This window comes from Notamacropus eugenii, chromosome 3 (genome assembly GCF_028372415.1).
Source record: "Notamacropus eugenii isolate mMacEug1 chromosome 3, mMacEug1.pri_v2, whole genome shotgun sequence".
In the NCBI taxonomy this organism is placed as follows: Eukaryota; Metazoa; Chordata; class Mammalia; order Diprotodontia; family Macropodidae; genus Notamacropus; species Notamacropus eugenii.
In genome coordinates this window covers 201,924,943-201,938,529 of record NC_092874.1, presented here as the reverse complement: position 1 = coordinate 201,938,529, position 13,587 = coordinate 201,924,943, and the positions used below count along the sequence as shown (strand labels likewise).

The following is a 13,587-nucleotide window of genomic DNA, read 5'->3' as shown; positions in this document are numbered from 1 at the left end:
ATGCATATATAAACTTATATAAACACATGAAATCAAGTCCCTATTATAGCTCAAGTTTTATTACAATGAAGTCTCATCATAGCTACCAAGGAATTCAGTATGACATTGGTCTCTCATGGACTTTGTCCAAAGACTTTAGTCACCTGGATACCCTGAGAGGACCATGCTATGATCCATCTTCACCATTTACACAATGCCATCATATTAAGGATGGTAATCAGTGATAGTCTGGGTGAATTGCTGGGTGACGCAGCAGTACCTGCTGATAATAGGTCCCCCTAACTCCATCAGAAATGTAACACTAATCTATCCCTCCCAACCCTCCAAAGAAGTGGAGGAATCCAGATCTTCAGCTAGATTCTGGGAGGATCACTCAACGTGCAGTAGGAGGTAAAGGAGAACATGGAAGAGAGTTAAGTTGAATACAGTCCTTTATGGGTTCAAAATTCTATTGTCTTCATTTTCTCACTTAATCCTCCCCAAAACCTCAAGAAGTAGATAGTATATTCATTAGCAATATTTTATGGATGAGGAAACCAGGGCCCAAAGAAATAAAATATTTTGATTAAGATCACAGAGCTTATTAAAAGGACCAAAACTCAAATTCAGGTCTTTTAACTCTAAAGCTACTGTTATTTCTAGCACACCATACATATACCTCTATTAACATATAGAGTATACTAATGTACTAATGTAGAGTAGAAATTAGGTATGTTAGGGGATGAGGGGATGCAGAGAAAAGAAGAAGATAGAGATGGGTAGGGATAACCAGGGAAAGTTTGTGGAAAGAAGCAAGTTTTGAGCCAGGTAGCAAAAAGTGGGGAGGGATATTGATTGGCAGAGAGAAGTCCATTCTAGAATGGTTGACAGCAAGAAGGCAGGGGTTGAAGTAAGGTAAGAGGTAAAGAGGGAGGTAAGAGAGCAAAAAGCAGCCATGAACTGTGACTAACATTTGCTGATTTGCTAAAAGCTCAAGTACTGGTATCAGCTCACCTCGACACTTGTCAGCCACTGGCGGATGGACATAAATGTCTGCTTGGCTGTGATGTCGTACATCATGATGACACCATCTGCCTTGCGGAAGAACTGCTTAGTGATGCAGCGATACCTGCCAACAAGTATCCCCCCAGCTCTGTCAGAAATGGAACACTTTACCCCCCTCAACCTCCCAGAAAAGTTGAGGCACCCAGATCTTCAACTAGATTCTAAGAGGACCACTCAACATGAAGTAGGAGGTAAAGAAGAACATGGAAGAGGGTTAAGTTGAGACCAGAAGAGTAGGATGACAGAGTGAGGAAGCAAAGGGCATTTCCTCACCTCTCCTGCCCAGCTGTGTCCCACAGCTGCAAGGCCACCAGGGATTTGTCCACTTTCACTGTCTTCACTTGGTAATCTAGCCCTGTAAAGTAAAAACAAGGCCTGTCAGGGTTGGCCTGGGCCTATTCATAGGGCACAGATTTTATCCTGAATTGTAGAATCACAGAAATTTAGAGTTAAAATGAACTTTAGAAGTCACCTACTACTCCCATCTTAGAGATGAGGAAGCTGAGGCTCTGAGAGGTGAGTCAGTTGGGTTGTTTTCTAAAGTAGCATGCTCAATCTGTATTTACTCCCTCCCTCATGGAAGGGGGAAGCTTAGAGAAGACTCACTTCTTTCCTGAAGGCTTTTTAGAAGTCTCCTCTTGAAATGCAAGTATCCCTGGAAGAGGTCATACCACAAACTCTACTAACTAAAACGTGGGGGAAGATGAGGGAATTAGAAGCAGTCAAAATAAAATTTTATAATTTTTGCCTAGAGATAAATGGAATACCCACCCACAATGCTCTTGCAGACCTTGGTCATCTATGCTATGTAATCACTATAGGGGCTTCCTAGAGAGCCTATGCCTTGAGATATGTCTTGGTAAGGGTCAACACCAGAACCTCTCAAAGAAAAGAACTTTTTCCCTAATCATTTAGCCCTCCTAATAATATTAACCAATGTTAACTGGTTCCAGAAAAATATGAAAGGAATATTAAATGACATTATAGGGGATGGTTAATTGTGTTGGTCAGAGGAATGTCAGCATGTAAACCTCTTTAGAGAAGAAACGGTGTTCTGTCCAACTTGGTGTACTTCACAGTGTCTCAGAGTTCATTGTCACCCTGGGGAAAGCACCCTGGACTTTGGGTTCCAGTTGACTTTGCCACTTAACTGTGTGGTCCTGGGGCAGTTATTTAAATGCTCCAAGTATCACTTTCCTTGTCTTTAAAGTGGAGACTATAATACTTGTGACACCTACTTCATAGGGCTTTTGTATGGATCCAACAAGATGACAAATGGATGTAAAGTGCTTTGCAAAGTTGTAAATAATAATATTAACAACAGCATTTCTATAGAACTTTCAGATATGAAAAGTACTTTATAAATATTATTCCATTTTATCCTGAAAACAACCCTGAGAGGCAGGTGCTATGATTTTCTCCATTTTACAGGTGAGGAAATGGAAGCAGACAGGTTAAATGACTTGCATGGAGCCATGTAGCTAGTAAGCGTGTGAGAGGTCTAGAGCTCTGTCTATTGTGTCACCTAGCTGCACTAATGAGTATGAACCATTGTTACAGCAGATATTTAATAAATATTTCCAATCAATGAACAAATAAGTGTTTTCTGAACAATAAATTCTTCTCCCCTAAATCTTTCTCATGACCTCAGGGTCATATGGAAATGCTGAAAGATTGAAACTTTTTTTTAAAGGAACCAGATCTAAGAGATGGCAAGATCCATTTCTAGCATCTTCTCACTCCCACAAAATTACACAGATGTTAAGTTTTTAGCCCTATGACTTAGGACAGAAGAGGGCAGCTCTGGCAAGACAGACTGAAAGAAAGAAAACCAACAATAAATGGACCGAGCATAATGTAAATGGCAAAAATGTAATCAAACGAAAAGATTAAATGTTAATATTGCTTCTTGACCCAAGATGAAGTGCAGCTGGGCAGTGAGTGGGGCAAAGGCAAAGGAATCTGATAATTAGATGAGGGAGGAAGAGTGCAATCATTTACAATTATACTTTCAAAGGTTTTCACATTCATCATCCCATAGGGTCACCAAAATTTCCCTTTGAAGGAGACAGATTAGACATCAACCAACCCCCTTTTAAAACAGGGAAACTGAGAATTAGGGAGGTTGTGATTGGCTTAGGGTCTCCAAACTCTTGCCCAGTATTTGGTCCTTTGCTATGGAAAACCAACATGGTGGTGCAATGGAAGGCACACTAGATTTGGACTCAGGAGACCTGAGGCTTAGACCCAACTCTTCCACTTGTTAACTCTTGTGACCTTCGGCAAATCATTTTTGACTTTCTGAATGTTATTTTTTCATCTGTAGGATGGAGATAGTAATCGTTGAACTATTGTTATAATTCACAGAGCTATTGTGAGGGCCAGAGAACATGCTGTATGTGAGGCTCTAGTCTAAACAAATGTTATTTTAGTATGCCGTGGATAAAGACTGAAAGAATTCACTGAGTTCTGGTCTTTATTTTTATTTTTTAATTGGGAAATCTCAGGGCTAACTGCTCATTATCAGAGTAGTTTAAAATGGACTGGGAAATGAATTCATAGTTAGTTTAATTTTTTATTTTCCAAAAGTCCGGAAATCTGAGAAAGTTAAATCTCTCCTAGGAGGAAAGGATGGGTCCTCTCTCCTTTCTGCCTGGGGTAAAGGCAGCCTGTGTGAGGGACTATAACCAGAAACTAGTGCTGAATAAAGGGGAGCCACAAACACAGAGAATCCATATACTCAGAGAATCCAAGAATGGTTGAAGTGGAAGCAAATCTAGCCCAACTCCCTCATTTTATGAGTGAAGAAACTAAGACCTAGAGTGGAGCTGTGACTTACCCAAGATCACACCATGAGTGAGTCGCACATGAGGACTTGTTCACTGTCTACTGTTCTATAGGTCTTTTGTTCTCAGACTTCCTTATCTTGGAAACTGGACCACAAGTTCTAAGCTCCTTAGAGCAGTCCTGCACAACCTGCAGCCTGGAGGCTGCTTATAGCCTGCAGGCATACCAAAGGATTTCGGGCAGCCCATGAAAAATGTAGAGGATGTTTTTTTTTCAAAGACTACCCAAAATTCTTTGGTGGGCCACAGGTTATATAGGCCTGCTTTAGAGCATAGGTAGCTCCTGCTTTGGAGTATGTCAGTGTGTGTGTGTGTGTGTGTGTGTGTGTGTGTGTGGTAGGGGGAGAAAGGGGTCCTAAGCAGAAGGCTTATCTTGGATCTAGCTGATGACAACACTCCTATGAAGTCACATCTGGTTCACCTCACCAGTCAAGCAGGTCCAGAAAGATATATACGAGTTAAACAAAGCAAGAGAAATACAGTCTGCACTTCAGGTGCTCCAGAAGACTTGATGGGTTTCTTCTCTTTGTAATGTCAGTTGGCCAGTCAATCAATCAATCAATCAGTCCCACAAGCCTGGATTGAGTGCTTCTGGGGTGGCTGGAGCAGAGTGTTGAGGGCCCTACAGAGAAGTCACTATCTAATTAAGGAAGGTAGACTGATTAACACGGGGCCATGATTAAACAATCTGGTGGTAGAATCCTGATGGTATTCAGCTACCACAATGGGAGAAATCGTGGAAGGGAAGGGCTGAGTGGATGTTTGGCTGGTAGACTGGAGAGGAGTGGTGGGTTTCATTCAGGAAAGCCTTGAAAAGGTGGACCTCCCGGTACAATTTAAATAAAGGGAAGCTTTCAGCATTTTGTTGTGAAGAGCAGGCATGTAAAAAGTCCTAAGTCCAGAGCTGAGACCTGGGTGTGAGTACCAGCTCTTACACTTGCGAGCCATAGCTCCCAATAGGTGAATCCCTCGGAACTTTAGTTTCTTCATCTGGAAAAAGGTGAGAATGATATTTGTCCCACCTACCTCACGCAGGGTTGTTATGAGGAAAAGTACTTCATGAACCTTAAAATTTGATATAAATATGAACTGTCATTATTTCAAAAATGGAGAGAAAATAGCTGCTTCAAGCCTGGTTTGCCCTGGGTGATCTTCTGCCATTACTGAACAATAATAGGGACTGAATCAAATCCACCAAGTTCAATGCCATCATTTTACAGATGAGGAGAGAGAGAGACGCAGGCAGGGTAACAGGTCACAAAAGTATAACGAGTGACAGTTGAACCAAAGTCTTCTGACTCCAATTCAAGAGCTCTTCCTCAACCATACTTTCAGACAACTCTCAGGACAGTGCCTAAGACAGTAGTGGGCATGGAGTGAACCAACTGAGAGAGCCAGTTCCTGAAGATGAATGAGGAAAGGAATGGGTCAAGGAGTATTCTTAAGTGGGGAATGATGACTGGCTGTCTTCCAAGTCCAGTGAGGTTAGAATAAGAAGGAAACCTAAACTTCAGGCTTAACATTAGAATGAAAGAAGGTAAGGTCAATAAGAAACACTGGAAGTGGCATATGACAGTGAATGTCGGACAGGACAGACAAGATCACACAGGTGACAGAGCTGGAATTTGAACCCAGATCCTCCTACTACTCCAAATGCCTGGTACTGTAGACTCAGAGGTGGAAAGGACCTTAAGTCATCATAGCAAAACCCCTTAATGTTTCAACTAAAGAGGTGAAATGACTTACCCATGGTCACAGAGAAGAGTGAAAGCAGAGGACCTTGGGAACCACTGATGTCCAGAAAAGGGCTCAGATTAAGAACCTCTGCCAGTTTTAATTTTGCCTAGAGCTGGGCTCATTATCTCTAAGAGATAACTGCTATCTAAGAGATAACATCTGCTGCATGTTTAATGTAAAACAAGATGGCACAATGGAAAGGGACCTGGAGTAAGATTCAGATGACCTGGACTCCAGACTCTGCGCAATTCAATGCATCATTTAATTTGTCTGAACTTCAGTTTCCTTATCTACAAAATGAGAATATTTGAATATGTGATCCACAAGGTCCTTCCAGGTCTAAAATTTTTTGATTTTATTATTCAATGCTTGATCATTTAATGGGGGAAACTCACCTCACCTATCCTGCACCTACTATGTACCACCTATCAGACTACTAAGCTGAAAAGACAAGGTTGTCAGACCCCTCACCCAAATCAAACCACTCCCCACTTCTGGCCTTCTAGCTCCAGATTCAGCTAAAAAGTTCATGTTAGGGTCCCATGCTCCTTCAGCACTGCACTAGGTACAGGAGGTAATAACAAAAATGAAACAGTTCTTACCTTCAAGGAATTTATACTGTACTAGGAGGAGGGGAAAGGGGAGGAATGAGACAAATCCATAGAGAAGGAGATTTCATCAAGGACATTTGAGCCAGAAGAGAAGTCACAACCTCTAAAAAAGGGAGGAAATTTCAAGCAGTGGAGGAACTTCTATGGGGAACAACTCACCAACAGTGGCTGCCGTGCCTGGGGAAAATCGGGCATCACAAAACCTCCTCAGAAATGATGTCTTCCCCACACTCGAGTTGCCCACAAATACAATCTTGAAAAGTCGATCTGGGGAGTTGGAAGAGCTCTTCTCCTATGAAGAGGTAGATAGGTGTGCTCACAGCCTAGGAAGCCCTCTGATCCACCCATCATCCCTTCAAGCTTCCCCATCTTCCCTGTACAGATCAGTGTAGGGGAATGAAGGCTGAATCCTGGCTCTGCTACTTATTAGCTGGGGTGACCTTGGACAAGTTATGACCATACAGCCTCCCCCAGGCCTCACCTTAATTATCTCTAAGTTGAGGGAGCCTGACTAAATAACATACTGTCCCTACTAAGTTTATATCCTGGGACTATTCCCAGCATCAGTACATAAAATGTGCATGGAGAGAACATGGGCTCAGGTAGGGCTTAGTTGCTAATGTAGCAAGCTCTGACCTCCAGGACAGTTATCTCTGACCTTAGAACATTAAAACCCCTTATGGTGTGGGAGAGAGGGAGGGAGAGAAGTGTTCAATCCTATATCCGTCATGACAGATCATTTTTCTATTGAAGGATGCTGAGTGATACAGTAGGAGAGTTGCCCTTATCTGTATGACTAAAGACTGAGAAAGAACAAGTGGAGATCAAAGGTGCCCTATTTTCTATCTCAACACTGAAGCTGTATACAGCACTTATTAGGGGGCATCTAATATATCATAATGGTACAGTGTCAGGTTCACATTCTACCTCAGACACTTCCTAGTTGTATGACCCTGGGCAAGTCACTTAGCCTCTCTTTGCTTCAGTTTGCTCATCTGTAAAATGGGGATAATAATAGCACCAGGGTTGTTGTGAGAATCAAACAAGATAATTATAAAGCCCTTAAGCCCAGCACCTGGCACATAGTAAGCACTATATAAAAGTTAGTTATTATTACTAGTTATATAAGTCATTTCTATCAGCCTCAGTTTCCTCACCTATGAAATTTAATATAAAACTCTTATATTACCTACTTCACAGAGTTATAATGAGGAATATGTTGTGTAAATCTTAAAGTATTTTAGATGGGAGCAATTGTTATGATTGCTAGAGATCCTCTCCCTTCTATTGTACCCTGTTTTAGTTTGGGACAGAGTTTCTTAACCTGGAGTCCATGAACTTATTTCTCAAAAAAAAAAAAAATTGATAACTGCATTTCAATACAAATGTCATTCTTTGTAATGTTTTATACTTTACTTTAGGCATTTAAAAGTATTTCCTCTGACAAAGATCCATAGTTTCCACCAGATTGCCAAAGGGAGCCATGAAAAAAAAACAAAAACAAACAAAACAGAAACAAAATAAAAGGTTTTTAACCTTTGGTTTAGGGTTTCCCCATCTAAAGGTTAATAACCCAACCGTTAGGTAAATCATTCTAATTCCAAATTAATCCTACCGATTCAGTAAGGATAAAAGAGTGGAATGGAATTTTTACCCTCCAATTTTTCACATGGAGAAACTGAGGCCCAGAATAGTAAAAGAGAGTGATTAAAGTGTCACAAGGAATTATTGGCAGAACTTGACCAGGAAAAAAAAAGATATGTTAGCTTTTTCCACTAGTCTATACATACTCTCCAGGAAGCTGCTTACTCACTCAGTAATTCTGCCTCTGAGTTCAAGCATAATACTTCATGAATAAATGAGAAGCCTCTTTTGGATCTACTTAAAAATGGATTTGGTGGAATTAACTCCTCTCATTAAAAAAAAAAATCTGTAATGTGACAGGAAATGTATTCAAGTTGTAGGAAAAAATCATCATAGCCTTTTGGAGAGAAACCAATACTTAGAAAAGAATTCAAGGTAAATTACAGGAATTTAAATGAAAGATAAAACATTTCTTCTACAAGGGACCTGCCCCTCAGTCCTCCCACTTTCTCTTTTTTCTTAATTCATCTAAATTCACAAAGACTTACTTTCATTCCACAAACATTACTCCATCCCTCATTGTCATCACTCTTCAGACAACAAGCTCAATAACTAACTTTATCATTTTTTCCAGACTTTTTGCTACCAAGTCAAAAATCTCTACAGTCCTCAAGGGTTTGAGATCATAGGATTTAGAGCACAAGGGAACTTGGAGATCATTTAGCCCATCTCTTTCATTTTATAGATAAGAGGAATGAGGTTGAGAGAAGGGAAATGACTAATTCCAAGTCTCTCAGACAACTCTTGCCCCAGGTGTACGTAATACATGCCTTACTCTGCGCCTACATGCATTAGGGGAGACGTTAGGGGAGACATCTATATATGGAGATCCAGGGGAAAATGACCAAGATCTCAGGCAAATATACATACAGAGAAATTTCAGGATGGCAACAGCTCTGTTGTAAATGGTAATGACCTCAGAAGACCTGGCTTCAAATTCTGGTCCTGATTACCTAGATGGTCTTGAACTTGTCAGGGCTCCTCTCTGAGTCCCAGTTTGTGTCTTTGAAGGAGGCTGGACTACAGTCCTATTTGAGTCTAAATCTTTTGATTTCTGGAAAATTTTCAAAGCATTTCAGAATGATGAGTAGAGGGTTCCAGGGGCCTGAGTTCCTATCAAGGGACCAAAAAAACGTTCCTCAGCAGATTGGCTAACATGACAAAACAGGAAGATGATAAATGTTAGAGAAGATGAGGGAGAGCTGGAACACTAATTCATTGTTGATGGAGCTGTGAGCTGATCCAACCATTCTGGAGAGCAATTTGGAACTATGCCCAAAGGGCTACAAAAATGTGCATACCCTTTGACCCAGCTATATCGCTTCTGGGACTGTATCCCAAAGAAATCATAGAAATGGGAAAGGGTTCCATATGTACAAAAATATTTATAGCAGCTCTCTTTGCGGTGGCCAAAAACTGGAAATCAAAGGGATACCCATCAACTGGGGAATGGTTGAACAAATTGTGGTATATGAATGTAATGGAATACTATTATGCTATAAGAAATGATGAACAGAAAGACTTCAGAGAGGCCTGGAAGGACTTATATGATCTGATGCTGAAGGAAAGGAGCAGAACCAGGAGAACTTTGTGCACAGCAACAATCACAGTGCACAAGAAATTTTTCTGGTAGACGTATTACTTCATTGCAATGCAAGGACTTAAAAAATTCCCAATGGACTCTTGAGGCAAAACACCTTCCACATCCAGAGAAAGAACTGTGGAATTGGATTGCAGACAGAAACAGACCATTTTCTTTTTTATTATGTTTTGTTTTGTTTTATGATTTCTCCCATTCATTTTAATTCTTCTATGCAACATGACTAAGGTGAAAATGTATTTAATAGGAATGTATGTATAGAACATATGTAAGATTGTACACCGTCTCAGGGAGGGAGTGGGGAGAGAGAGGGGAAAGAAGGAATGGGAGAGGAAAAATCTAAGATATATAGAAGTGATTGTAGAACACTGAAAACAAATAAAATAATTTAATAAAAAAAAAGATTCCTCAGAACTTTAGGAAGATCTCTCAAAGCATCTTAGCACTAGAAGGGTCCTAAGAGATGACCTTGAACAACCATATTTTAGAAATGAGTAAATTGGGATCCAATATGACTTACTCAGGGTCACATAGGTAGTGAGATTCTGAGAGGCAGAGCCAAAATTGCACTAACTCAAGGCTTATTCTGATGAAAGCACTTTGTGAACTGAAAGCATAATGTGTATTTGGAACTATGATTGTATTGTTAAACACAACTAGGGAGTAAGAAAATCTATCAGTCCAAATCAACAATTGTTCTGCAACTTAAAACCTCTTAAGAAATAGTTGCTTGGACCATTTAGAGGTTAAACAACTTATCTAGAGCCATAAAATTAGTGTATTTCAGAAGCAGAACTCAAGCCTGACTGTAGCTGTCACTCTCTAGCCACTGTACTACCCTGCCTTTCTGAGACGATTAGGAATAATCACTTGAATGATATAAGGAAGCTTGTTGGAGAAGTCAAAGGGTACATGTTTCATGCACTGTGTTCTTTTCATCCTTTGAGATGCGATGACTGTCTTGGGACACAAGTACAAGATGGAGGTGTATTAAAACAAGCCAACATGAAATATCCCCTTACCTGGATTCCTGTTTCTTTTCCTACTGGCTGTCCTCGAGGAGATGTGGGTTCTGAGGGTGGGGCTTGCTGGTTCTTTCCCTCTTGATGCTGTTCAGTGCTCTCCTCCTCTTCCACACATTTACTTAGCTGTCCCTCAGAATGCCTATCCAGAAACTGAGGCAGGGGATCTTCCTCGATGGAGATAATCCTCCTGAGAGGTCGAAGACCTGGCCCACTGGCCCCAGGATCCTCCTCTGTGATCCCATTCAGACCAACAGAACTTCTCCTTCTTGATATACTAAACACGTCATCCTCTTCAGTTGACTGGCTACAGGGACAGGGCAGAGGAGAAGGTAGAGAAGGGGAGAGGAAGGGAATTACCCATATACAAATACATTAGTACAAGGAAGTTTGAGGATAGCCTGACAAATGTGAGATTGATAGGCTTAATTGATCTCCCCACACACACTGGGAGAAAAAAAAAAAAGATGAGAATAACATTTACTGAATTATAGATTTGCAGAATACAAAAGTTGGAAGAAACCACACCTAACTTCTTGTTGTGTTCATCCTTTACTGCCGAAGAATACCACGCCATCAGAGAAACGATGACATGACTTGCACTTGACTTCATTTTGAGTGAGGGAGGGCTGTGGAGGTCACCAGCCTCACTGCTCCTCCAGAGTCATCTGGATCCAGTGGCCAGATATTCATCAGGATGACTGGAGATGACCCGGGATGCACTGGGAGGCCTTGGCACCTAACTTAATTCTTAATCAAAGTATATCCCTTGTGCAATAATCCTGACAGTGGGAAGTCACTATCACATAAAAACCTATCTATTTCATGTTTATATAGTTCTAATGATTAGGAAGTTTTTTTCCCTCTCTCTCACGTTTAGCCAAAATTTGACTCTGTAACCTCAAATTACTGCTTCCTGGGACCATGAAGAATGAGTCTACTCCATCTTTTAAATAATTCTGACAATTCTAGCTGTATACTTGGTTAGTATCCTGGTGCCTCTACTTATTAGCTGAGTGACCTTGGGCAAGTCAGCCTCTCTGGGCCTCAGTGTTCTCATCTGTTAAATGTCATCAGGACTAGATGATCTATCCTCTTTTCAAACATTTTGATCATGCATAACTCCAGTAAAATAGCAGGTTACAAAACAAACCTACAAAAACCAACGACATTTCTATATAGCAATAACAAAATCCAAAAGGGAATAATAAAAAGGGAAGTCTGATTAAAAATAATTACAAAATACATAAAGTATCTGGGAGTGAATTTAAACACAATCAGTACCTGTAGAGATATAATTACAAAATGCTCCTTAAAGAATTAGACAAACAACTTAACTAACTGAAGGGATATTCAGTACTCATACATAGGCCATCCCATTATAATAAAAATGGCAATACACCAAAATTACTTATGGATATAGTGCTATATCAATTAAACCACCAAGAGGATACTTTACAGATAGAGACAAAATAATAACATTCCTTTGGAGGAATGAAAGATTCATAAAATCAAGGGAGTTTTAAAAGTAAGAATGAAATGAGGAAATAAGCACTTCTAGACGTCAGACTATGTTATAAAATTGTAATTATTAAAAAATATTTAGTACTGGTTCAAAAATTGAAAAGTAGTTCAATGGAATTGACTAGATGAGGAAGAATCAGAAATAATTGAACTCAACAGTTCTGTGTTTGATAAACCTGAAAAGTAAATTATTTAGGAAAAGAACCTTACTTGGCAAGAATTGTTAGAAAAGATGGCAAGCAACCTGGAATGAATTAGTTTCAGAGCAACACCTTATACCATATACTATAACAAACTCAAAATGGATGTGACCTGAATCTTAAAAATGTCATATCATACGACACGTACTATCTACCTCCACAGAAAGAACTGAAACTGACTGGAAACAGACTGAAGCAGACTATTTTCATTTTCTTTCTTTTTTTCTTTTATTAGAATCTTCTTATACAAAATGATTAATATGGAAATGTTTTACATAATTGCATATGGATAAGCTATATCTGACTGCTTACTGTTTCAGGGATGGAGGAATGGAGAGCAGGAGGCAAGGATGGAGTTCAGAACTCAAAACGTTAAATAAAAATGTTAAAAACTGGAAAAAATTAATAACTAAATAAAAAAAGATGTCATATCATAAAACAATGTGAAGGCATTGGGAATCTGTACCTTCCATATTTATGGGTAGGGAATGAATTTTTAACAAAGGATAAAGGCAATTACAAAAGATAAAGTAGATCATTTTGATTATATGAAATTGAAAAACTTTTGTATGAACAAAATTAATGCAATGAGGATAAGAAGAGAAGCTGTCAAATGGGAAACTATCTCTAATAAAGGTCTGATATCCACAACATGTAGGCAGCTATCAGAAATATGTAAGACAAAAACTCATCCCCAACTGATAAATGGTCAAAAATATGAATAAACAGTTCTCAGAAGAATTACAATGTATTAACAACTATATGAAAGAATACTCCACATCCCTGAAAATAAGAGAAATGCAAATCAAAACAACTTTGAGGTTTCATCTCATGCTTTTCAAATTGGCAAAGAGGACAAAAGATGGGACTAGTCAATGCTGGAGATGGTGTAGACAGGTGGGCATGCTGATGTACTACTGGTGGAACTGTGAATTGATCTAACCATTCTAGAAAGTAATTTAAAATAATATGAAAAGAAGGAAGGAAGGAAACTTATTAAATACCAACTACATGCCAAGTACTGTGTTTTTCCAAGATTTTCCAAATCTTATTTCAATTGATCCTTACAACAACCCTGGGAGGTAGGTGCTATTATTATCCCCACTTTACAGATGAGGATATGAAGGCTAAGAGAGATTAAGTGACTTGCCCAAGGTCACACAGATTTGTGGTACCTATTAATGTCATTTTAAAATGGCTCTTTATCTAAAGATAACTGAAGGTATACAGTGTTTTACAATTTAAAGTCTGATTTGGGTCTCATGATAATTCTGTCAAGTACATGTTATAGGAATTTATTATCCCTATTTTACAACTGAGGAAACTGAACCTCAAAAAAAACATGAATTGGTATTCCTA

General features: G+C 39.5%; 1 protein-coding gene across 2 annotated transcripts in view; it reads right to left on the bottom strand.

Moving 5' to 3' along the window:
- Positions 1–13,587, bottom strand: part of CRACR2A (calcium release activated channel regulator 2A) — a 222,323-nt gene that overhangs the window by 20,332 nt on the left and 188,404 nt on the right. For both annotated transcript variants that reach the window (XM_072654002.1, XM_072654003.1), the window contains 4 exons: positions 10,505–10,811; positions 6,398–6,530; positions 1,318–1,399; positions 994–1,108 (listed from right to left, as the gene is read on the bottom strand). In XM_072654002.1, coding sequence (XP_072510103.1) covers positions 994–1,108; positions 1,318–1,399; positions 6,398–6,530; positions 10,505–10,811 — 637 coding nt within the window. The remainder of the gene's footprint in view (positions 1–993; positions 1,109–1,317; positions 1,400–6,397; positions 6,531–10,504; positions 10,812–13,587) is intronic.